We start from the raw sequence: 26,044 nt of genomic DNA on the forward strand, positions 1-26,044 counted from the left end.
GTGACTTCTCAGAGGAGAAAAAAAGGGAATTGAATGTTTCATGAACATTTCCATCTCGTCCAGTCTTACTTGCTGGAGAGCAGTTGAGACCAGCAGCAAGGGCCACGATGACTCGGTTTCCAGCCTCCGTGCCATGGCTTACCAAGCTGCGGGACCCTGTAGCAAATACTGTGCCTCTCTGAACTCAGAGGTACTAATATCAAGAAGATCAAATTAACGTGAAAAAATAACCTATTTGTAACCTAAAAATATCTTGCTGCAGATGACCCCCTCAAGCCTTCCCCTTGAATTATTTTAGGTATAAGAAGGAAGATTTTTGGCTGAAGAACAACAGAATGACCTTTGATGAAATTATTCTGTTAGGGTCCCTAAAAGTGAAAAGTGCCATATAATTTAAAACCAGCACCAACTAGAGATTTTAATCTCAAAAGGTATGTTAGACTCGTTAAAACTTTAGAAAAGGACTCAACAGTCGGACTGGAGTTTTGCTAAGTGATTAATCCCTTCAGCTTCCTCATCTTTGAGGCAGATAGAAGATTCTCTACTACTTCGGGGATTACTGAAAATAACACAGTATATGTGGATATCTTTTGAGCTTATAGGTTGAAACTGCAAAACAGAGGTAGTACGGGGCATAATCTCACTAAAATTAGGACTCCATAAAGCTCACACTTCAGAAATAGAAGAGGTAATCCTAAGTGGCCAAATGGAAGAAACCAGCAAAATTAAGTTACCTCGGAGGAAAAGCTTCTCTCCCTTAACTGCATATGAATGCTACTGAGATGTGAACACTGGCTAACGTTTTAGTCATTAAACCAGTCCTGCAGTCAACCTCAATGCAGAATTCTACCTCGTAGAGAAGGAATTGCTGGCTACTGGCACAAACCTCAGGTCTCTTGTCCTTGCAGGCGCAACACCAGGTAACATGGCCTGGCCATGCCGGCAAACGGAACGTGAGTGGAAATGACAGTGTGTCATGTGCAGACCGTGGCCTTTAAAAACTTCCATCTTCTGCTGGATTGGATATAAATGACTGCAAGGCCTTCAGCCAAGCCTTCTCAAATAGGGTTCCAAGCAAGAGAACGATGCCCCAATGCCATAAGGTCTTCACTGTACGCAGTGAATGTGAAACTAGTCAGCCAAATCACTTTCCTGAGGCTTATTTCTCCAGAGAACTCAGGCTGAGAAAGGCTGAGGATAACACAGGATAACACAGCTGTAAGATTAAAGGAATCTGGGTCCCTGAAGAACTATAGAGAAGTTCTTACATAAATGAGAAATAAACGGGTCATTAAGAATTTTGAAGTCTATTCATTTCAGCAGTTAACATTACTCTCACTGACACATCACACTGAACTGACCTTCCCTTAGTTTAAATTTGTTTACGCACACCTGTCAGTGATTAAAAAGGCACATTAATATCCATATTTTTTTCTCCACATAATACAAATGGCTTATGCAATTCTGATAGGGTGGTGATTTTAAAATCAGTCAACGAAAAGTACAACATCTTTAAATTTTAATGAATAGATAATCAATTTTAAAATTACAAATTCGATTACAAGACAAAAGACATACCTATACACCAGTGTGACATACATACAAAATCTGGACTTAGCTGCCCTATGTTTCAAAGCATCCACCTTCCTCCGCACAAACCTAGGATTGTTCGGCAACAGTACCACTGCTTTTTAAAAATAAAAAATGAGGAGCCTTTTTCAGATGCAATGCTTTGTCTCTCATTTGTACAGCTCACCAAGGCTATGTTCATTCTCAGCCTCTGGGTTCTCCAGGGTGCTACATAAAGCAAATTTATAAGGAAAACCACTCTCTAGGAACTTCGTTACCATCTGTTTCTCCTCTCTTACGACGACGCCGTCCCCACCCTCATGACTCTGAACAACATGTTGATGTTGTTGCTTCGGATGGCATCTCGACAGGCAGTGACCACCTGGTTCTTTGGTTTTCCGACTGTATGAGGAGAAACATCGAATCAGTACAACCCAAAAGACTATTAAAAGTGAAATTATAAATCCGAGTCCAGTTTTAAAAGAGCATAAAAGTAGGGTAGAAAAGAGTTACAAGTAGTGCAAATTCAACTAATTTCTCTTACCATTCCCTAAAAAAAGATACCTTTGTGAGGGACTTTCTTACATACCAAACCTAGAGACCATCTCAGACCTGGGAACCGAAAGTCAGTTTTATGGAAAAGGATCAAAGCTCATATCCACCTACCAAAGGTTATTTCTAAAAGGAGGTCAAAAGCACTGACCCAAAACAGCAGATTTTAGGTATAAATCTCTGGCTATATTTCTGCTTCCTTTGGTTTACTCTATTGTTTGGGGGTGTTCGTTTTTGGGTTTTTTTTTTCCTAAATTTTGAGTTGAACATAACTCAATTTTCAGTCTCCTTTTTTTTCTAATGGAAGTATTTAAGGCTTTCCTCTTGGGTATGTGCCACTAGGTTTTTCTTTAGAGGATACAACAAGATCTAAGAAAAGTTGCTGCAAGCTTTCTTTCTCTTTGAAATGTGGAGACTTACTAAAGACAAACAATAGGCTGACTGAAACTCAAGTGACTGGTGCCAACTTGAGTATTAAAGGTATCTTTATAGATATGGGCCCCAATATGAATCCTTGAAGCTACTACCATCTTCAATGGTTCCCACCCCAAAAGTGCTAACTACAGTGCTACGAAAAGACTCACCACGCAGACGACCTGCTCTTTGAATGGCTTGATTTACTGCTTTGAGGTTTCCCAATAACTCTGTGTGATTGTTACAGCGAATTTTATATCCATGTAGCAAGTCTTTATTAAGGTCATAGAGTTCCATATAGCGATTCTTCATTGTTTTCCTGTGTAAACCATTTAATTTCCATTTAACATCACTGTACCTCGATATGGCAGGTTTAAATTAAAAAACTTGCAAACATCTTAGACATATAAAAAGACAAAAGACCACATTTTTTGCTATATTATCATTAAAACAGGGTAACCGCTAAAGTTTGCTTTAAAAATATTGAGAAGTGTCTATCAAAATATTCTATTTCTTCCAAATAGATGGAAGACAAGTGGTCTTCCTCAGTTATTGGTGCATGGTTTGTTTGAATGTAAGAGCCAGGAATTATCAAGAGCCCACTGCTGGAGGGTAGAGAAAAGTGAGCAAGATGACAGCCTGTGTTCCAAGTTTCTCATTAATATTCATTAGACAAAATGGACCTACTCAGCAAGTAAGACTGGACAGATTCAGGTTCATATTTTATCAAGGATTTAAAAAAAAAGGCATAAACTTAAAACCACAATGAGATATTACTACACAACAATAAAAACAACCAAAATAAAATAAATTGATAATACCAAATGCTGGCAAGGATGTGAAGCAACTAGAACTCTCGAGCACTGCTGATGGGATGCAAAGTGGTACAGCTACTTTGGAAAATGACTGGGCAGTTTCTTACAGAGTTAAATATATATTTAGGATACAACCGAGCAATCCCACTATGAGTTATTTACCCAAAGAAATGAAAACATGTCTGTAAAAGTCCTGTATGCAAATGTTTATAGCAGCTTTATTCACAATCACCAAAGTCCGAAAAAAATTTAAATGTCAATTAATTGGTGAATGGATAAACAAATATGATATATTCATACATTGTTCAGCAACAGAGAGGAACAAACTACTGATAAATGCAACAACACGGACGAATCCCAAAGGCGTTATGGTAACTGAAAAAAGCCAGACTCAAAGGGCTTATAACGTACAATTCCATTTATATGACATTTTACAAAAAGTAAAAGTATAAGGTGAGAAATCAGATCAGCGATTGCTGGGGACTGGAAGTCAGAAGTACTGCTGCAGAGAGGTACACGGATGAGGAAAACGGTCTATTTTGATTGTGGCAGCAACAACACAATTAGATGTTTCTCAAAATGTTTTGAACTGTAAACCTAAAAGTTAATTTTCTGCATGTATATTATAAATCATGTATCAACTAATTTGACTTTAGAAAATAAAAATAAATACATGTACACACGCACACACATATCTCTCCAAGAGCCTCTAAATAAAATATAAATAATTCAGAATAAAAGGAATTTAGAGGTTGGTGGTCACTTTCCTCCAGGTTAGCACAGTTAAGCGCCTAAAGCCAGCAAAATCTCTTTGACTTTAAAAATAAATAAACCCAGAGAGAGAGGAAAAGGAGGCCTATAGATAAAATTGTCCAGTAAAAGCAAATATCTTTTATACCTTGCAGAAAATAACTGGAAAAAAATGAATTGAAAAGAGGCAAAACTATCTCAATTTACAAATGACACAAGTATACATCTGGAATAACTAAACTACAAGATAGTAAAGTAGCGGATTATAAAGTCAACATATAAAAATCAATAGTGTTCATACATACAAACAAAAAAAACCCAGAAGATATAATGTAGAAGAAAAATCCTATTTATAATTGTAAAAAGAAAATACCTAGGCTTAAATTTAACAAGAACTGTCCAGTACCTACATGAAGAAAACCATAAAACACTTTTGAAAGACATAAAACATGACTTGAACAAATGTTATGACATAGCATGTGCTTAGCTAGTAAGACTGAATGAACATCACTGTAATGGTTTCACTTCTTCCCAAGTTAATAAATTTAATATGATCTCGATAAAAATACCTACCCTTATCATAAAAAATTCATGATAAAGTTCACTGGAAAGAATAATCACGAGTAGCCAAGAAAATCATGAAAATGAAGAGCGACAGGTTGGAGAAGCGGGTACCTAGCCATACCAGATAACTAAAACACACAAAACACCTACAAAGAAAAGAATGGTACTGTCAAAGGAAGAGACAAGAAAGAACAGAAAATCCAGGAATAGACCCACTGCATGTGGAGATATATCATAAAGGAAGCACCTCAAATCAGTGGAAAAACAGACTTTAAAGTAGTAGTTTGAAACAATGTGATAATCATATTTAAAAAAAGATAAAATTAAATGTATTACACTGAAAACCAGGATAAACTCTAACTGGAACTGAGATTTAAATGTATAAGAAGAAAACATACAAGTACTAAAAGAAAACATTGGTGAGTAAAGAAAACTTTTCTAACTATAACTTGAAATGTAGAAGTATTAAAAAAAAGACTGATCATTTTGACTACATAAAAATTTAAAGAAGTATTTACATGAAAAAAACAAAAATCATACAAATTTTTTAAAAATCTAAGCAAAGTACTCATACTATATTGTTTTAAGGGCTTGTTGTCTGAAATACTTGTGGCTAAAGTTCTATGATGTCTGGAATTTGCTTCCAAACAATACAATGCCTAGAAGAGAAAGCAGGTGAATGTACAGATGAAACAAGACTGGCCATTAGCCGATGAGCATTGAAACTAGGTGGCTGCTCTGTAGGAAATCATTATATTATTTAATCAACTTTTGTATGTGTTTAAAATTTTCAACAATATTATTTTTAAAATCATTGACTCTCTGAGCAACACCATTATAATTTTTGCCAATTCAGGCCTTTCAGGAATAAAACATAAGCAGCACCCTGGGCAAACTCTCACACATATACATAACCTATCTGGTTAACTATTTCACTCAATCCGCCTTAGTATGTTTTATTGCCAAGATATATTCTGCATCCAAACAAGCAAGAAGCTAGACCTCCGCATATTTGTTTTCACCTTTTTATTGAAAAATGTAAAACACATTCATAAAAATTCACCGAAAAATGTTTGTTAACCAGGTCAAGTAAAAGGACATTGCCAGCACCCCAGAAGTACCAATGAGTTTTTCTGAATATTTTCTTCTAGAGTCCCTCCTCCTCTAGAAGAAAATACTATCTCATATGATAATCTCTTCCTTGCACTTCTTCGCATTTTTATCTACGTATGCTTCCCAAATGATACAGTTTAGTTTTGTCTGTTTCCAAACTATATATAAATGGAAGAATTTTTACATATTTTTTTGAGTCTTCTTTCAATCTCCATTATGCTTGTAAGATTGGTCCATGTTGTTACATGTCGGAGATAAATGCATTCTCATTGCACGTCGTATTCCATTATATGGTTATATCATAATTTATCCGTTAAAATGTTGATGGTAGTTTGGATTGTTTTCACTTTGGGATTTTTATGAACAATGCCTTTATATTCTTGCACAAATATCCTGGTTCATATATGCACAAGTTTCTCTATGTTATAAACCAGGAGAATCTCTGAGTCATAGGATATGCACGTTCTCAACTTTACTGATAATGTCAAGTTATATTCCAAAGTCCTTATACCAATTTACACTCCTACTGGTAGCATCTGAGAGTTGCTATTCCATATTGCTGACAGTTTTAACCCTGCACCTGTCCTAGCCATGGTAAATACTCACATGTCCCTCATCAGACGAGCATCCTCAGCTCGGACCAGCAAACTTCGGATCAGGTTAGAATTCTCAGCCATGTCAGCACTGAGCTTTTGATGCACTGAATGATGCTCATCCACCTGGAGGCCACGAACACGCGGGAATTAAAAAGGCCTCCCAAATTTCTTGAAAACTAGACAGGTCAGGAAGACTCTTTCTATCATATACCGAGGCCCTTTTCTTTCTCCTGCTTACTCGTACCATCTTAACTACACATTGTTTGAACCTTTCCTCAATGAAATAAGTAGTCTATGCTGCCTCTAACACTCAAGGTAACATTCCCTTTGGATCTTTCCATGTCTTAGCATCGGGAGCCCTAGCAACACACATATTAATATTTTAGGGATTTGGGGTGGGAATGCTGTTATAATTTGGGGCCAATCACAATCGTTATTTTTCTTTTAAATTTGGGTTGTTGGAAAACACTAAACCAAAGAGCAAAGTAGATACAACAGAGAAGATGAAGGGTTAGCAAAGGAAATTGCGATGTAATATATAGTTTTAAAGTATTCCCCTAAACCAAACAGCAAGCAGGGTGGTCAAGAGCTAACTACTCTCATTTATAAAAGAAATCCTTTAACTAGTGAACTCTCTGGTACTAGTTCAATTTTGATTTTAAGAATTTGCAAAAATTCTTTAAATCATGACTATCATATAACATATGTACAGCTATAGAATCATTACTCTCCTAAGAAACATTTCAAACACCATTAGACCTACCAAGTTCTCATGATGGCATCTACTAGGTGCCCTCACCTTAACTAGCACCTTTCGTAATTCCTCAAAGTAGGCGGGGAAATCCGCTTCTACCTGAAGGTCTTCAATAGCAAAAAATGATGCCATTGACTGGATGATATCACCGGCCAAGTCAATATCATCAGTATTTATGGTGATCTATCCAGAGAAAAAAGAGACAAGTTTAGCATCCTCGGATATTAAAGATGAACTTGGCTGAAATACTACCTACACCTCCCCACAATCAACACATCTACTGAGCATAAATTTATATGTGGTGATGAATACGATAGGCATCAGCCCTCAAGGAAACTACAAACCACACCCGTTATTTCTAGCAATAGGCTAGAAAAACAATCCTTTAGCCTTGTAGACTAAAAAGGAAATCATTCAAACAGTGAAAATGTTTCTCTTCACCTCTGTATTCTTAACCTTCCCAAATTAGATGAGGAAGGGCTGAAGAGGAGGGGGCAGAAACTGCTCTAGGTTATCCCCCAGGGTCTAAGATGATTAACGCTAACAGACTAAGCTGAAATGTGGTTTTACGACCTTGCCCTTGGCGCTACCCAACTGACTTTGCACTGGTGGTGAACACTATGTGAGAAATCTATACCCATGACAGTACACGTTACCTCTCCGCTGAGTTTTATTTTTATATACAGCTGGCCACCATTCCGTAAGGATGTGAAACACACTTGAAATGGAGCATTCTGAATGTTGGTGTCTTCGGGTAACAGAAAGTTCTGGTTGAGCCATATAACAACCTTAAAAATGAAGAGGGTGCAATGAACTTCCATTTTTAAAGTACGGTCATTCTTAAGAGTCATCCTTCTTTCTCATGTTATTATTTGGTAAACAAACAAACAGTTATACTTTACCCCCAAGAAAACACGAACCACGCTCCCTTTTCCCACCTCACACGTTCTTAAGTAACATTCATAATTACGTCCAGCCCCACAGCACACGTCATTCAACAGCATTTTCAACTCAGATGTAATCTCATATGCTATATGGAAACAATTCAGGTAAAATGCTAATCTTGTTTCCATGACAGCCCTTCTGTGGCCATACCCTGGACCGTGCAGTCTGCTTAAAACCATTCCAGTCGTTTCTTTAAAAAGTGTTAAATAAAATATGCACACTCCCTCTTCACAGACAGAGATACAGCCACATGATGAGGCGAGAATAGGTTTTACATAAGAAAGAATGGTTCATCACGGTGGTTTGTAACACAGGTCCCACATAAGAAGCACCTGGGAGGCCTCTGGAAGGGCCCCCAACAGAGTTTCTGGTTCCACAGGCCGGGCAGGGGCCTGAGAATTTACATGATCAAAAGGCCTCGCTGAGAATTCTGAAGTCCAGCTGCAGGTAGCACCCACTAGTATCAGTCCTTCAGGCTTTACGAGGTGCTATCACATCAATTAGGAATCTTAAGGGGCCCCTGTGAGTTAAAATACCCTCATTTACAGATAAGGAAATCAAGGCTCAGATTGGTAAGAGGCGTTCCCCAAGATCATGAAGGATTTAATGAGTTAAGGTAGCATCTGAACCCAAAAATGTGCCCAGCTCCAAGTCCCACTCTTTCCATTTTGATGTAGGTTCCTCTTGAAACACTAGGTCAGGGCAACCACACTAAGACCATAACAGAAAAAGAGAGGCATGACAAATTGGCAAGAGTTCACCTGTAACTAAGGCTTGCTCAGGTAAATCCGGTGTGGTTTTTTTCCAAAGTGAGAGGAGACATTTTAACAATATTTTTGTTACAGGTTATAAACCAACTCCAAGCTACATAACTCTTTCATGTCATATTGACAGCTACCAAATAACCCATTCATGTAATTCCTCCTTTCTAAGAAATAACATCCAAAGGATTCTAAAACGCAAAAGCATTGAAAGAAAAAAGCCAGATGCTTACTCTCGGGGCCCTTTCGGTGATGACAAAGTTGACATAGCTGAGCGGCTCGCTGGCAGAGTCCGGGCTGGTCAGCGCATACATGGAGAATCGGGGTAGCTGTCTTGTCAGTTCAAATACGTGAAACTGGGTGCTGTGGCCAACCAAAGTAACGTAAGAGAACTGTTTCGCATAGACTGTTATTTCAAAGTGCAAGGCCCCAATTATAAAATCACTACTGGGCCATCAAGTGGATATTCAAGGGTTTCACTGACAAAAAAAAAACAAAACCCAAACTTGGGTTAAAGTACTACAGTAACAGGGTTTGGGATTAAGAGATGATATAAGACTATACACACACATCTGTGCGCCAAGGGTTTAAACACCCTAAAAGAAATGTGGAGCGGCTTTTATCTCCCACAAATCTACTGTTTTTCTTCACTAGCTGAGGTTATATATAACCCTAAGATACATCTCAACCCTGTAGTCTTCGTGGTCAAAACTAGAAATTAACAAACCATCAATTAAATTTTTTGAACTTTTGTAATTATGAAATCATTAAACTAAAACCAGCAAATAACTATCTTAAACTTACATGCCCTATTTTTAAAAAAGATTTCAAATTAGGGAAATACAAAGGCCCTGGGAAACCTCGCCTGGGTGGGTAGAGCCATCAGATGGCTTCTCTGGCCCCACAGACTCCCTGGCATAATGGAAAAATCTACACATCTCATCGTCCTCTAAGTGCTGTCTGGAAATGAACTGTGACTTGCAAAGGGTCACCTGCTTCTGTAACCCACGAAGGTTTTCAAGTGCAGATCCACAGGGACATCTTTGGGAGGTGTAACTGGGATGCAGATGGAGCTGGAGAGGTTATGAATGCTGGGGTGTACCACGTGGCTTTCCCCGAGAAAAATTCCCTCTGCAAAAATCAATACCGCTCGGATGATGGTGTCTGCAAGGAGGAAAGAAAACGGCAGTTCAAGAACCACTCCAGGACGGCACAGGTACCTACAAATGCCGGCTGCACATAATGTCTTACCATTCGAAGTAGAAATGCACAACTCTGCATGGGCGGCCTGAGTCTCGTTGCCCAGATTGACCGAGAGGGCGGTGTGGAGCTTTGTATTGGCTGGAATTATGCCCCGCTGCCCTTCGGCCTCATTCAGTGGACTGCTCGATTCGGCCTGCGAAACATTCCCAAGCAGTGAACTAATATCAATTTTAAATAATACAGCTATTCTGCTTCAACAAACACACTGTTCATCATCTTATTACATTAATCTGATGCTTTGGAATTCAGAAGACTCTCCTCATCAGTGCTCCCCGTTCTACCTGGCCTTTCTGAAGTGAAAATACCCACGTCCCTTCCACATTTAGGGTGCACTGTACCCCATCGTGCCTTTTATATATTTTATATTGTTCTTTTAAAATAACAAAATAAACTCGCTTAGCATAGCAAATTCAAATACAGTTATGCATGACAGGACAAAATAAAATCTTCCCCAGTTCATCCTCTGGCCAGTTTGGCACCTACATGTATACACACACACATGTGCGCACACACACACACACACACACACACACGCATAGTTTCTGTAGCTGTCACTTTTTATGTTGTTTTTGAAAAGCTAAAAGATACTCCATACATATTGTTCCTCCTTTTTTCACTTAATGATACCACAGTTATCCTTCCATATCAGTCCAAGTATACACACTGCTTTCTTCTGAGCTGTTTAGTATTCCCAGAAAAAGGCTGATGCAACCTGCACTCTGCCAGTGGGGAGGAAGGGGCCTGCACTGTAGCAGAGGCTCACATTCTCGTTGTTCTTGCACATCTGCCAGTCCTCCTGGTCCTTCTCAGCTTTTCAGATTCCGTTTCCCCGTCACGCTAGGACCTACCTTGGCATTTTCCTCATAGTTCCTGAGCTCCAGCAACAGATTCTGTTTTTTCTGACTCAGCTCTCGGATCAAGTCCTGCTCTACAGTGGTGTCCATGAGGTTCCCTCTCATCTCAGCTGTGCCTGGCAGGTAGCCCCGGACTGAACACAAGGAAAAAACATTCGCCACACTAAGGAATATCCCAAGAAGAGCCAAGACTACTTTTAAGTCATCAGTTACCTGGTCATATAGGACCAAAAACCTAAGTTCTCATTTCCTCATCTTAGGTGAACTTACTAGGACAAGAGAACATCAATACAAACACATTATAGTGGAATTTCCTGGTATCCTGCCCCAATCAAATCGAAAATCCGATTTCCCCCGTCCCGATTTACTTTCCCCATCCACTGAGCAGCAGATTAACTGCACATGGCCGTCCATCCGGTAGTCCCCCTCTACCACACCAGCAACTGCAGAAGAAAAGTTGTCTTTAAAGATGACCTCCCCAGTTCGGTCACTTCGAGCATCAACCTAAAAATAAAATAAGAACTTGAAAAATTGCTTATGTCATGGTTTTTTTAAAAAAACAAAATTTTTAAAGTCATTTAGTTTTGGAATTTTTAAGAGTACGCCATGGAGCCCCGTGGCTTCTGAGGAGGCACCTATGACCACTGGGGCCTGAGGGGACCATAAGAGAGGCCTTACCCACGTGTGTTTTCTTCTTTCTAAATAAGTTGTTTTATATATCGGCCTTTACATAATATTTCATGGGGAGATATGGGTTAGCTGAGAGGCAGTACATATAGCATATACAACATAGTACAAAAGTCCAAACTGCCCGGGTTCTGATTCCAGCTTTGCCACTTACTATCTATGGGGTCTTGAGCAAATTTCTTGACCACTCTATGCTTGGCTCTTCATCGGAGGATCGATGACAAGAACATGAGAAAAATAACTGAACCTACACCTCATAGGGTTGGAATGGGGCCTAAAGGCATTACACATGTAAAGCACTTAGAAGAGGCCCAGGCATATAGAGGTATATAAAAAATGTTAGCTCTATATAACAATTTTATCTTTATTATATATAAATGTGCAAAATATAGTTATATCTAAAGTTTGAAAAATGCCACCCTGGCCCGACCTTCCACCACTGATATAACCTTTTACAATAACCCTGTTTGAGAGTCCCCCTTCCACATAAACTATTGAGCTACCTTAGCGAGCCCTCCTATCCCCTGTAAATCTCTTCCCAAGAGAGGCAAATAAATAACTCATCGGAAACAAATACATCTCAAAAACAACAATGAAGAATAATGGCTTAAACTGATGATGTCTTGTCTAAGAAAATATGCATTATCAATAAAAGTCTAGCTGTAGAAAATCTAGTAAAGCAATCATCTCAATGACCAGTGCCACTCATTATTTTTGTCCTTTCATAAACATCCTTCTGGGCAAAACTTTGTAATGAAAAAACAGAGTAATTTAGGGCACAGCCTACTATTAGCTCCTACTCCTTGTCCAGAGGCTATCACATTCACATATCCATGGTATTAATAACAACATCACATATGCCTGAAAATTATAGATATTGAAGTCTGTGAAGAATGGCCTGTATTTTACCAAAGATCTTAACACATCAACATAACCCGCTAACTCAGATGGAACAAAACTTGCTTTTTTCTGGCCACTTAAAGGCCTTCAGCACTGCGTTGCCACAATATTCAGCAAGCAAGAGGGTTCTCTGCTAACTAAAAAAGCAGGGCTACAAATTAAAACTCCTGTGTATTCTGCTCTTCCACTTTATCCGACATGGAGGCTTACCCTGGAGAGGGTGGCCCTCTGACTCGACAAACGACCTACTGAAGACAGAATTAATCAGCTTATTGCCTTTATTTAGTATTTTTTCACCTACGTTCACGTTGTGTCTATATATTTTCCTTTCCTAGGCTATTTCTATTAAGTGTAGATAACAGTTTTTCTTCTTTTATAATGAACTGTGTAATTTCCTTTTTTAATGCTCTGGAACAGATTACATAATAGAAATTCCTTAAAATTTTGAAAATGTTTAACTACAAAAACATCTAAGCCCAGAGTCCTATTTGGAGGTAAGTTTTGATAACTTCTCAAGTCTTGTAATTTCTAATTTTTAAATCAATCATAATAATTTATATTCCCCCAAAATATAGTCCATTTTATAGATTTTCAGGTTTCTTAATAAGCAACCATACAGTCTGTCCTTATAATCTGTCTCCATCCCAGAGACAAAAAGGAGCGGAGGAGCAGGAACCAACATAACAACTTTTTAGAATCTGTTCCTCACACACACCCAAGGAAGGGTATAAGGTATGGGCCAAAAATAAAGAAAAAACAAAGAAAAGATAGGAATTAGCTGATTTCCAGGCAATCCAGCACTGACAGACAAGAAAGCTCGGGCAAATGGTTTCCATGGAGATCTGGCAGCTATTTAGGCAGTTTCTAACAAGACAATTCTGACTTGCCAAAAGTCTAGAAAATTCTGATTTAAAGTTAAAAAAGGAAAGAAAGAAAAAAAGATTTTGAAGTTACAGTTGGGAAAACAATATGATAACATGATTATTCTCATTAATTCTAGGTTTTCAGTCAGTTTTCAGATTTATTAGGAAAGAGCTATACAAACGGTTCATTATTAGCTTATTAAAATTCCTATTTTTACCGGTCTATGCCTACGATCGACCAGACTGCATGGATTCTCATTCTTTCAAGGAAGAGATTTAGAAAGAATCTTCTGGAGATTATTCCCCAAACAGGGTCAGAAGACTAAAAAGATATTCACTCATTCCATAGTGCTGACAAGTATAAGAAGAAGAAAAAAATGTGGAAAGATTATAAAGTTAAATCTGAAAGCACAGCCCAGGAATGCAAGTTTGTACTCTCATGTTACTGTTTTGAATCATACAGCCAATATATCTGGACAAATATTACTTTGAACTATACCTGAACTCTGCTATTGAAACTTACCTTCCCATTGGACCAACCAGTTATCAGTTCACATACTCCATCAGAATTAAGGTCAAAAGCATGAATGCTCATGGCATGATTTTTGGACTGAAAAGGAATTCCAGTAATTAGTATAGAAGTCTCTCAACAAGTATAAAATCTCTGAATATCAGAGGCTAAATCATACTAACTTTAATTCTCCAGTATCGGGCTGTTTTGTCATAAACTCCAACTGTGCCGTTGGAAAGGGCATAACCAAAGCGACTACCATACATGGGGCAAAGTGAGGTGATTATCTGCAAAAAACAACACATAAAAATACAACGACTTTTCATTAAGGCTCAATTGAATTCAAAGTATGGCCTTATAAAATTGCATGCCTTGCTACAAGTGTGTTAAAATTAGATTTAAATGCACTTCCAACCCATTAGTGGGGAATGAACGCCTCTTGTCTATGAGCCATGTCATCCGTTTCAGAGGTGCGTAATCAGAATTAAATAAACTCACAGAGTCTGCTGTTTTAGATCAGATTATGTGGCAAGTTTCAGCAAATTATTTAAAAAAGTAAATAAATAAAACTGAGAGATTAAGGAGGAATTAAACAGAGTACACAAGATCTAGAGTACAAAACAGATGTTATATACATTAACTCAAAATGTTTTAATGATTATTCTAATTTCCTTACCTTATAATATCCCACAGTCTAAATTTTAAAAAGACTTATAAAATCCACTGGTTTCAAATATCTTTTACATATATATTTTTCTTTCTATGACATAATTTTTTTTTTTGCTAAAGATGAAAGACATTTTTTAGAAATAAACGTAATCCCTCCAAAAGTGAAAACCCAGGCACACGGATCTGTGTATATATGTAAAAATATACAGAATGCATATATTATACAGAAATATTTATAGGACTGTTTTGGGGTTTAATATCTCAAAGAGATAAAATGTTAGATACTAAATGAAATTACCTTTTAAAGTTAAAACCAAAGCTTAATAACGCCAATGATCCTGCAGCTCTACTTTCTAATTCTGACCCTAATACAAGAACTATTAAGAAATAAATTGTATAAAGTAAGGAATAGTTATGTAATTTCCTCTATGCCTACAGCTTTTCTACAAAACCACCCACATCACTTAACTCTGAATACAAAGTGCTGTGTAGGACTTCAGAATTATTTCACTCAAGGCATTCTTCTGGCAATACTCAGTACTGTTCGACTGCCAAATGAATTATGATTTTGCTGGTCTGGGAAAGACATTTGAGCTGAGGCCAAAATCAAACCAAGAGGACAGAAAAATGGCCCTGAAATGAATAATTTTATAAACTCCACATTTTCATAAATTTAGCCCCAGATTCCCTAGGTCTTTTAGTTCTTCCTTAGTTCACTAGTTTCTTTGTTTTGTGGACGAGAGGATCAACAGTCACCTCAGATCCCTAGCTCTAGTTCATGTTCTCCTGGCCTTTTCTAGAATTTAGAAAAAAAGTGTTTTAAAGCATGCACTCTCCTCTTATCTAGCATTGACAACAAATGAAAATCCAACAAAACCTGAATGATTCCCACCAAATGGAAAAAGATTCACTGTAAATGTGCACGAAAGGGAAATGGCAATGCAGGACAGCACCTAGGGGCCAGAAATTCTCAAGTTGGATTTTTCACAGGCTAGCAGGGCGAGGTAGCAAATCTCTCTGAGAATCTCATGAAAGCTAAGGACCCTCTCTCCAGAAAAACACATGTTAAGCACATACACATAAAGCCGAAGCCGTTGCATCGACACACATCTTCAGACTGCTGCTTTTGGCACTCAACTCTCCCCTTCATTTCTTCTCTATACACAACTATCACTTTACAATTATAATAACTGAATATATCAAAAGTACAGTGGCACTAAAGAAAAAACCTACGACTCTCACTATAGGATAAAGGTAAATCACTTAAAATCATTGATAACATTGTATATTAATATGCAATTTTCGCTGCTTGGTCTCCTTTCGCAGTTAGGAGAACAGAAGCCTGCCTTTCCAGGTAGCTGTTCTAAGTGAAGGGAAGCAAGGACAAGTCGTCAAGTGTGGTTTTGAGCCCAGTGCCCCCAAGCTTTTCTGATACAGACTCCCAACCTCCGCCTGACTAAACTTTGCAGAATCCCACCATTCTGACCTCTAAACCTCCCTTCTGCTGTTTTTTTCTGCTCATTTACAATGTTCACAAGCCACTGATCCTTTATCCCCTTCTCCTTCCTTAATTCAGAATATCCTCATTATTTTTTGTTTCCATCTTGTTCAAGCCTGAAAAACCAGCAGCATATATCCTAAGAATGTCGAAACTGCAAAGGAGAAGAGCAATCTTAGGCACTACCTTAAAAAATAAAGTTTAAACTCTTTAAGAAACATATCAGGCTCAATTACATGAAGTAATTCTAATCACAAAGAAACTACCCGAGTTCTCCAACATTTAAATTTTCAGCTGACCTTCAGAGATGTGCCTAAGAAGGACTTAATGTGAATGAAGAGAAAAAGCATAAAAATCTCACTGAGGCACTTCATTCAACCCCTTTCAATATACGTGATGATGAAGAGGGGGACAAGACACAAAGGCTCGAATCCTGACCGTGCCACTTAACTAAAAGCCATGACCCTGTGTGAGCAACTTAACAAAGAAACTTGACATCAGTTTCCTCATCTGTAAAATGGGAATAATATTCCTTTCCTAATAGAGTTGTTGTAGGGTTACTTCACGTAAAGCACTTAGAACAGTGCCTGGCATATATCAGATGCACAATAAATGGCTACCATGATGATGATGACGATGATGATGTATTAACTCATTTTAAAAAATGGCTTTGTGCTCAATAATTTTCCTCTATTTGATCAGTATTTCCAAAATATATCTTATACAAAGATTTTTAAATGTTTCTTTCTTAGTAAAGCACAGCTCTGTTAAATCTGCACAGTTTTTACCCTAAAACTGTCTGGATTGTGAGAAAGATGTCGCCGCTCTCTCATCTGACATTACGTTTGATTGTGTTGATCTATCCTGCCCCGGGTTACCATAATTCTGAGGTGGCACCACATACCTCCGTTTCTGTCATTTCTGCCACGATCTCATCTTCTTTAAAAACACGAATATCAAAGTCTTCAGATCCAACAAGAAGCTGAAAGGAAAAAAAAAAAACCCATCGTGCATATTTAATTCAGCAAGTGAACACAGAAAATTTTCCATAAATAAAACAAAAACTTGCATAATACTTTGTATGTCGCTACTGCTGCCCGAGAGCTCCAACCTCCCGCATAGCTCAGGAGGCTCCCTCTAACGTGGTCGACAAGTCCCGTCAGCTAAGGCAAAGTGGCTGGGAGAGAATCTGTCTGGCCACGTGGGCCACACATCTTGCCAGAGAATGTGCTTCCAGTGAGCGCCTCAAAGTGCTCCCCAGTTTAGCACCTCTCTGCCTGCAGATGGAAGCCCTGGTTCAAATGCCAGAGCCCGGTACCCACGGACAAGAAAGGGGTAAAGTCATTGCTCGACACAGCACATCATTGGATGCTCAAGAAGCTAACTTTTAGCGTAACCATGAGAACAATTTCAAAGGCTGAGAGCCAATTTCTAAAACTTTTAAATTCCTGAAAAAGTTGGCCAAAATTGAAAATGACTTGCTAATATAGTTTCAAAGCATCAGAAGCAGTTTATAAAGTTATAAATATGACTGTGGTACCATTGACCATTCTGCCCTCTCTCCCCGTCCTGTGTCTTTAAAACATCTTGGCCTTGATCTTTTTATTAGACAAAGGAAGTGATTTATTGTTCAAAAGAGAAGAGAAAGACAAATGAGGCCAGTTAGCTCATTATTTAAGCAAAAGAGTACCAAAATCAACCATGAGAAGCTAACACCTCTCTCAACACTAGTATCACTGTCATGGGAACATTTTCAGCTAAACCAGCACAGAAGTATCTCCTCCCCCACATACCTCTTTCTTCCCATCACCATCAAAGTCACACAAAGCCAAGGAATGAACATTATCTCCAGTAACCTGAAAATAAAACTAAATATTATGAATATGCCATATTTTTTCACTTAATCTGAATATCCTAGCTACATGAAAGATTATATAAATCACCAATAGGTGTTGTTCAAATTTTGCATATCCTTTTTTTAATGTACAGAATTACAAATGCGGTTCCATTTTGTTTTTTCTCATTCATTAGTCAATGGTAAAAAAAAAACAAAAACAAAACTCATAAATAAAGAACATTAAAAGTAAAACTATTTAAGAGAACTAAAGAGAATGTTTTGTTCTTCATACCGTCCAAAAGAGGTCATTTCCTTCATGATCAAAACCCTGCAGAGCACAATTTCCACCAATAATTGCAAGAGGAGATGAAATGTCTCCCAGTGTCCCCAACACAATTGCATTGGCCCCATCTGCTACCTAAGAAAAAAAAAGACAATATAATATCTCAAATAACAGTGATGTACAGGCACGCTGGAGGTAACTTTATTTGGATAGTCAAATGTCTCTATCATCATTTGTGAGAAGCCACGTGGTCTCCCAAGAGATAGTCCAGGGCTATCCACTGAGGACAGTCACTGCGGCATATGTGGGCTTATGCAAGGATGAGCGCAGATCCAGGATACGCTCCAGCCCTTGGCCTCACACGCTGCTCTGCTACAATAAACTGCTGCAAACCCAGGGCTCTCTCAGACCACCAGGTTTTAGAGGCCAAACTACCCACAGAATCAAGACTTATGCCTTTAAAAAACCCCAAATTTTATAATCTATTTTAACCATTTTGGATGGAAATCGTTTTGATACTTATTACCAGTTCTCCTACTTCTCTTTTTCATTGTAAAATTATTAAAAAGTACAAAAAATAGTAAAACACCTATAGTCCTACTACTTAGAATTAATAAATGTCCCAGACTTCTTGAATAAAGTACAAAAACATAATTTAATTTCTTTTTGGAAGATTTAAGGACATCTTCATCAACACTAATTATTTATTGCACAGAAAAAAAAACGATCAGTATTATATAATCTTTAAGTAGGAAAACTATTTTAAAAATTGTCTATAAAGACTTCATAAGAAATCAAAACTGCTAAATGACCAATTAATCGGAAAAAAAAGTTAAAAGGTAAACAATAAACTGGGAAAAACAACTGCTATATAGAAGACAAACAGTTAATACTTTTATTAATAAAAGAGTTAATAAAAAACAAACAAGGGTCAATACCCCAAGCCAAAAAAAAACCCACAGAAAATTCATTATAGAAATAAAAATAGCCAACAAACAAGAAAAATGTTCTTTTTCACAATATATCACTTTTTATTTTTCAGATTAGCAAAGATGAAAAAGAATAGTACTATCCATTATTGTTTAGGGCAGGATAAAACAGGAATTCTCATATTGAGGGGAAGGTGGAAAAAAGTAGTCTCTCTAGAGAGCAATTTAGCAATTATCTATCACAATCTCATTTTAAAAAGGTTTTTAACTCAGTAATTGTTAAGATGAATCCTTGTGTTTATCAATTTCATGTGTCAATCTGACTAGATCACGGTACCCAGATATTTGGTCAAATGTTATTCGAGATGTTTCTGCGAAGGTATTCTTCAGATGAGATTAACACTTAAATCAGTAGACTCTGAGTAAAGCAGATTACCCTCTATAATATGGGGGAGGGGGACTCATCCAATCAGTTGAAAATCTTAATAGGAAAAGGACCGACCCCCGGGAAAGGAAGGATTCTGCCACGACACTGCTTTAAGACTTGCGTTTCAACATCAGCTATGCCTTCGGTCTCCAGCTTGGCGGCTGACCCTGCAAATTTTGGACTTGCCAGCCTCCACAATCATGTTACCTTATTTTAAAAAATATATCCCTCCCCATGCCTCTCTCTCGGTATATATACACATCCTATTAATTCTGTTTCTCTGGTGAACCCCGACTAACACAGTCCTATTAATTCCCTGACTAATTCCATCTTGTACAAAAACACAGGAAGCGTATCCATGTGACTGAAGATTTCTTAGGACAGAAAAACACTAACCATTAAAGAAAAAAAGTGATCATCTGGACTTCATTAAAATTGAAAACGTTTGCTCATCAAAAGATATCTATGTATTGGAATAAGCCACAAACTGGAAGAAAATATGTGTTATGTATAAACCTGACAAAGAACTTGTACCAAGTATATCCAAAGAACATCTACAAATCAATAATACACACAAACTAGCAATAAAAAATAGGCAAAAGACTTAAACATTTCACAAAAGAAGACATATAGACAATAAGCACAAGGTGTTCCATATCACCATTCATGAAGAAATTGCAAAATGAAACCAGTTATCAACCATGACCAAATAAAAAGGCATCAAGTGGATAAAGCAGATGTAAATGGCAACATCTCCACGTTTAATTACACTACGACAGTCACATAACAAACCAAAATAAATATCTGATCTCTTTCAAGCATTAAAAAAAGAACGAACAATGAATATTAGTGGGCAATGGGAACTTTACGGTTCTAAAGGGGTATACTTGCCTCTCTGTAGAACAAATCTGAATTATTGTAGACGTCGTAAGCCAAAAGATTAGTCTGTGTTCCCACTAAAAGAGCATCATAGCCAAGTTCAGGGCTCAGTACTCCTGCAGTCAGGCAGCTGACTGCCTGATTAATGTTGAGAAGTGAAACATCAGACTCCAGGGGGCTCTGGAAGACCCTGGATGCACCGAAATGCTGGCTCCGCGTATGAGGATTGTGAATAAAAACCTAAAACAAAAACAGTTAATTACATTCCCTTAGAACCAAAAATGTAAAATTAACACACATTTAAAAAAAAGACGGGTAATTAACAGATATCAAAATTAATAAGAAGTCACTTTAATCACCTACAAAACTCAAAACACCCATAACACGATTCTGTGCGTAGCTAGCTTTCAATACTATGCATTGTGGCAATCCACTGGTTCTCAGCCTTGTAAAGAACAAGGTAACTCACAAGATCTAGTTGTTGCTCACCAGGGCAATTCACATGCTACCCGCCTGCCAAATGCCAAGGCACTCTTAGAATAAATCAGCCTTTTCCTGATCAACCCACAGGAAGCTGCTACCAGCTACGATGATTGCTGCATACCAAAAAGATCACAGAAAATAGAATAATAAACACTTCCTTTAGTATCTTTCACTCAAGTACCTAATAAATTTATTTCCTAACCATTAAAATAGTCTGGTAGTTAGTAAATCTTTTTAACGAACTTAAACTGATTTGTACAAATCAAACTTCTTGAAAGCTTTCACAGTCTATACTAGTAAGACAAAATTAAATAATTAGCCCAAAGTTAAACAGTTTCAACTACCATAAATATAATCACCTGAGTGTTTACACAAATCATTCAATTTCCCTAGGCTTCCTCTGTAATAAGGAGGTCTGGACTAAAACATGCGTTCTCAAAGAGGGGTGATATCTCTCCCAAGAGGAGTAACTGGGTTTGGGGTGGGGGAATCTTATATATTAGAATGGCTGCTTGCCTGCCAAAGGGCCACAGTACAAAAACAGATATACAGTATATCTGTGGCATTAAAATTCCATTAGGGAAATGCTCATTTTCTTAAAAAAAACCCCATGGCGGGGGGCAATATGAAAAAAAAGAGAGAAACAAGACTAGAGATTCCTAAGCCCCTTTAAGCTCTAAAGTTCACTAATTTTAAACAAGTATTTCATCCCTTTGGTATAAATCCAAACAGAATTAATTTTAAATTATTACCTAAACGAGGTGACCCATTCAACAAAATAATTTTCAAAAGGATTAGAAACATATAGAAGAGGTGTATAGTTACTGAAGATCGCATTCATATTCTCACGTAATATTTCACATTTGTAAAAATGTTACTGCATTTGATCCTCATAACAAGCCTTTATTTATGGATGAGGTCAGAGCGGTTCAGGCCCTTTCCCAAGGTGTCTCAGCTAAGTGACAGGACTAAGACACGAAGCCTGGTGTCTGGTTCCAGACCCTAAGCTCTACCACCACATCTTACTTCCTTTTATAACAGTTCTGAACAGAAGAATTCTCATGGAGGACATGGCACCACAGTGTAGCAGTTAGCACGTCTACTTTACATGAAGGTCCTGGGTTCACGCCCCAGTGGATCCATGGTCCATGGTCTACAGCCATACCACCCTGAACAAGCCCGATCCCATCTGATCTTGGAAGCTAAGAAGGATTGGGCCTGGTTAGTACTTGGATGGGAGATCACCTAGGAATTCCAGGTGCTGTAGGCATAAGCAATAAAAATTAAAAAATAATTCTCATGGAGTCTTCTAGTAATTAGGCTAAGAACAGGAGGGGAAATAACTCATGGACTTCATATTTATCATTATTGGAATAGAAAGAGTTTGGGTTTTACTGCCAACAAAAGCAACAAGAGTCCCCAAAAGTGCAACTTTTCCCTAGCTCCCCTCCTGCTGTTCTCGGCCAACAGAAATCAGTGCTCAGGAAACTTACCTGTCCCCAAAGGCAAGGAAAAAGCCAAACTCGGTCACACAGCAAAGGGAACACACTCCTAGTGCCTTCAGCCAAAAGACTGGCTGAAGCTCACACACGTTTCTTCTAGCTGAAGGGGTGCTGCTGACAGTTTAGATCCAACTGGCCCCCTCCGCTCCATGGTAAAAGGGAAAACGCTAAGGTTCATCTTGCAAGAAACCTCTTTTAAAAGTGTCCATGCTCAGGCTGAGACCAGATCCCAGCTCTACGTTCACACCGGAGTACTACCTTACATGACAAAATTCTGTTTCTGGAAACACAGGCCCCAACAGTCAAGGGGGCTTTAGCCTTACCTGGAATGTTTGTTTGAAAAGGAGAATCCATTATCTATATATTCTCAATCTTTTTAGTCTCAAGATAAAAGAAAATCAGGTCAGAACTTTTCAGATTTGTTTGAAGTTCTGAACATAAAAGGTCCAATTACACAGGACACAGGTGCCTTTCTCTCTCTCTCTCTCAGCCATCTTCAGAAACAAACCTAGAATCAAGTGTTCCTGCCTCCTACTTGAGGTCACATTCTGATGAAAAGGCTTCCATAGAAACCTCCGCCTCGTCTTCCTGCCCCCACTCCCACACTCGCTCGCTGCATCTCTGCTGCAGTACCAGCCAGAGCTGTATATACAACATAAGTCCATCACCCACTTTAATCAAAACCAAGGTCTTCACCGCGGTCTTCAGGCACCATATGATCTGGCCCTTAGCTACTTCACCTCTCCCCTCATTCCAGCCCAGCAGCCAGCTTTCGTTCCTGGAACACACCCAGTGTATTTCTACCTCGGAGCCTTTGTACTTACAGAGGCCTCTGCCTGGAAGGCACTTACCTCACATTTCTGTAGGGCTTATTTCCTTCAAATCTCTGATCCACAGTTATCCTATCAGAGGCCTATCTGATCACCATGCCTAAAATAGCATTCTCCCATTGTGTGCATTCCTTTACTTTTTTCCTCCTATGGGGACTATGTGTGTGTGTATGTGTGTGTAAGGTGTGTGTGTGTATGTGTATGTGTATGTAAGAGAGAGATTTTATATATATGCACACACATTTTTGCCCCCTGTTGTCTGGCTCTCCTTCTCAAATGTAAGCTCCAAGGGGGTGAGATTTGACTGTCACATTTACCTTGCATCTACAAGACTAAAAACAGTGTCCAACATACAGTAAACCTTCAATAAATTAGCCCTCGCCGAGCTAATATCAATGGGCTCTTTTCAGTCCATTTAGTTAGCTGCTGTGTATCCACAGTGGAAACAACATGAATTTGTTTTTGGCATTTGTCACTGCCTTTTAACCATAACAATGAACATTATTAAGTGTCAGGCCCTGTACTAAGTGCATTGCTCCATTATACTACTTAATGAAAATGAATCATTATTTTTTGCGTAGGTGTCCCAAGGTGTATCATGAGATAACATCCAACATAGGTGGAAATGTCTTGAAAACTACAAATCAGTGTATAAATGTTAAGCTTATTACATCAACACTGTGTCAGAGAACATGGACTCTTATTTCATTTCCATGACTTGCTAGTACAGTGAACCTCTCTGAACTGCTATTCCAGTCAGTAAAGTGAGAGTAATAAAAAAATAACAACAGCCAACAGTGACCATTCCTTAAATGTCAGTGCTTTACATGTATTAACTTATTTAGTTCTCATAACAACCTTATGTGGTAGGTACTATTATTAAGTACCTTGCCCAAGGTCATGAAATTAGTAGGTACTGGAGCCAAGTTCCAACACAGTCGTGCTACGCTATAACTGCCCTTGGCATCGTAACAAGGATGCTGAGATAATTAATGTAATAAGGCTTTGTACCTGTTAGGAATTATTAGGCTTGGTGTCACTGTACTCCATGTATTTGGGGCATGCTTCCATCAATACAGTGCCTTGATGTGCCTTGTCAGTCACTCTTCTGGACTATAAGCTTTCTCAGAGTAGGGACTCCGGCTTTATCTCTGAATTTCCAACATCTAGCGCAGAGGAGGTGTTCAATAAAAGTCTGTTGAAAGACCATGTCTTTTTCATCTCTATAACCCCCACACCTTGCAGAGCACCTGGCTTGGCACACAGCAAGTATCTAATAGGTACTTGGTGAATAAATCATGAGAAAAGATGTGAACTACACGGATAAAGAAAAATGCAATCTGAATCATTTATTTTAGGAGTATTTGTATTTTTTTTTTCAAGCTGTTTGGCTCAAGACAGTCTAAGATACTGAAAAGAGTTCCAGAGTGACAGGCAGAGGTCCTGGGATCGAATGAGGTCTGCTACTACTTCTAACCCAGACCAAGACCCTTCCCCGTTCTGCAGACTTCTCTTCCCTAAGCTCTCTATAGGGACTCCGACATTGTCCAAGTCTAAGTGCCTGAAGACAAGAAAAGTTAACTGCTCAGAAAAGCCATTCATGCGAGACTCCATTATTCTCCATTATTCTGCGGAGGATTGAGAATATAGGATGACTGCCGACCGGTTGCCGGGCAACCATGGCTGGGGGCGGGGTCGGAGAGAGAAGGGGCGGGATCGCAAGGTAGCAGCCAGCGGAGGATGTGGGGACAGCAGGGACGCGGGCTTCGTGCGGGTGGGTGCGGTTACCTTGCCCGCTTGGGTGGCGGCCGCCAGGCACGGGTGAGTCCCGTCGTAGCGCCCTACGGCCACCATGCGGGGGCTGATTTTGTGGCGCAGTTTCAGGGTGAACACGGGCAGCAGCATGATGGCGGCGGCTCTGGGGAGGACGGCTGGCAGCCCGAGGCCGGCGCAGCGGAACCCGCCACACCCGCCGCGGTGAGGGCACAGAGACCAGACCAATCCCGCTTCTGCTGCCTCGGGCCTGGCGTAAAAGAGCGCGGGACCCGGGTGAACCTCGCTGGCCGCCAGCGACTTCTGCGGCTGCGCAGACCAGCCCAGGGTCGTCTGCGGCTGCGCAGGCTCCGCCCCGTTCCTGCGGCTGCGCGGTGGAGCCTAACTTTGAGCAGAGCCTGAAATTGGTTATCGCTCTGTGATGGAGTCGTGTTTTTTGCTGGTGTAATTTATCCGCCTTATTTTCGACTCTAGTAACGTGTCTACCGTGGCCGTGTCTGAACCAGTTCACTCACCAGACTTCTAGCACTATAGCCAAGCTGCAGATTACACGCACTACTTACTACCTCACTCAAATAGTCATCAATTCAAAAAATAGTCTTGAATGCCTAATCTGCCTTTTACTTTGTTATGTTGATGGAAACCACAGTAGTTATATGCACTAAGTATACCACTCCTCAAAAAAAAAACAAAAAACTACGCTTTGGACTCTCACATTTAAATACTGCACCAACCCTCCTAAGAGTCTCTATATATTTTCAAATGCAAATATACAAAATTGAAAAGTCTTGAAACTCGTCGACATGCGTTCAAATATTTCTGAGGGCCGACTATGTGTCAGGCACTGTTCTAGAAACTAGAGATATAGCCGTAAACATACTAGTTTACTGCTCTGGAGCTGACATACTAGTCAGTTGACACAAGCACTAAACAAGAAATACATTTGGTGGTGAGCACTGTTAAAGAACAAGAGGCCCACCGTGAGAGGAGTAGGAACTGTTGAGATAAGAACATTCTAATCTA

At 39.0% G+C, this 26,044-nt stretch overlaps 1 protein-coding gene and 1 pseudogene across 1 annotated transcript; one reads left to right on the forward strand and one right to left on the reverse strand.

Annotated features, from left to right (window-relative positions):
* Positions 1-1,502: 1,502 nt before the first annotated feature.
* BBS2 (Bardet-Biedl syndrome 2) lies at positions 1,503-25,328 on the reverse strand. The gene is made up of 17 exons (XM_039880921.1): positions 25,037-25,328; positions 20,446-20,673; positions 18,208-18,333; positions 17,872-17,934; positions 16,983-17,060; positions 14,094-14,198; positions 13,924-14,010; positions 11,319-11,454; positions 10,945-11,084; positions 10,085-10,229; positions 9,826-9,997; positions 9,067-9,196; positions 7,784-7,915; positions 7,173-7,310; positions 6,384-6,496; positions 2,706-2,854; positions 1,503-1,971 (listed from the first exon to the last, which is right to left on the reverse strand). The coding sequence occupies exons 1-17, from the start codon at positions 25,151-25,153 to the stop codon at positions 1,865-1,867; spliced, it is 2,166 nt and encodes a 721-aa protein (XP_039736855.1). The 5' UTR covers positions 25,154-25,328; the 3' UTR covers positions 1,503-1,864.
* Positions 22,068-22,186, forward strand: LOC120617443 (uncharacterized; annotated as a pseudogene).
* Positions 25,329-26,044: the final 716 nt, after the last annotated feature.

The sequence above is a fragment of the Pteropus medius genome, unplaced genomic scaffold (genome assembly GCF_902729225.1).
Source record: "Pteropus medius unplaced genomic scaffold, Ma_sr-lr_union100, whole genome shotgun sequence".
Lineage (NCBI taxonomy): Eukaryota > Metazoa > Chordata > Mammalia > Chiroptera > Pteropodidae > Pteropus > Pteropus medius.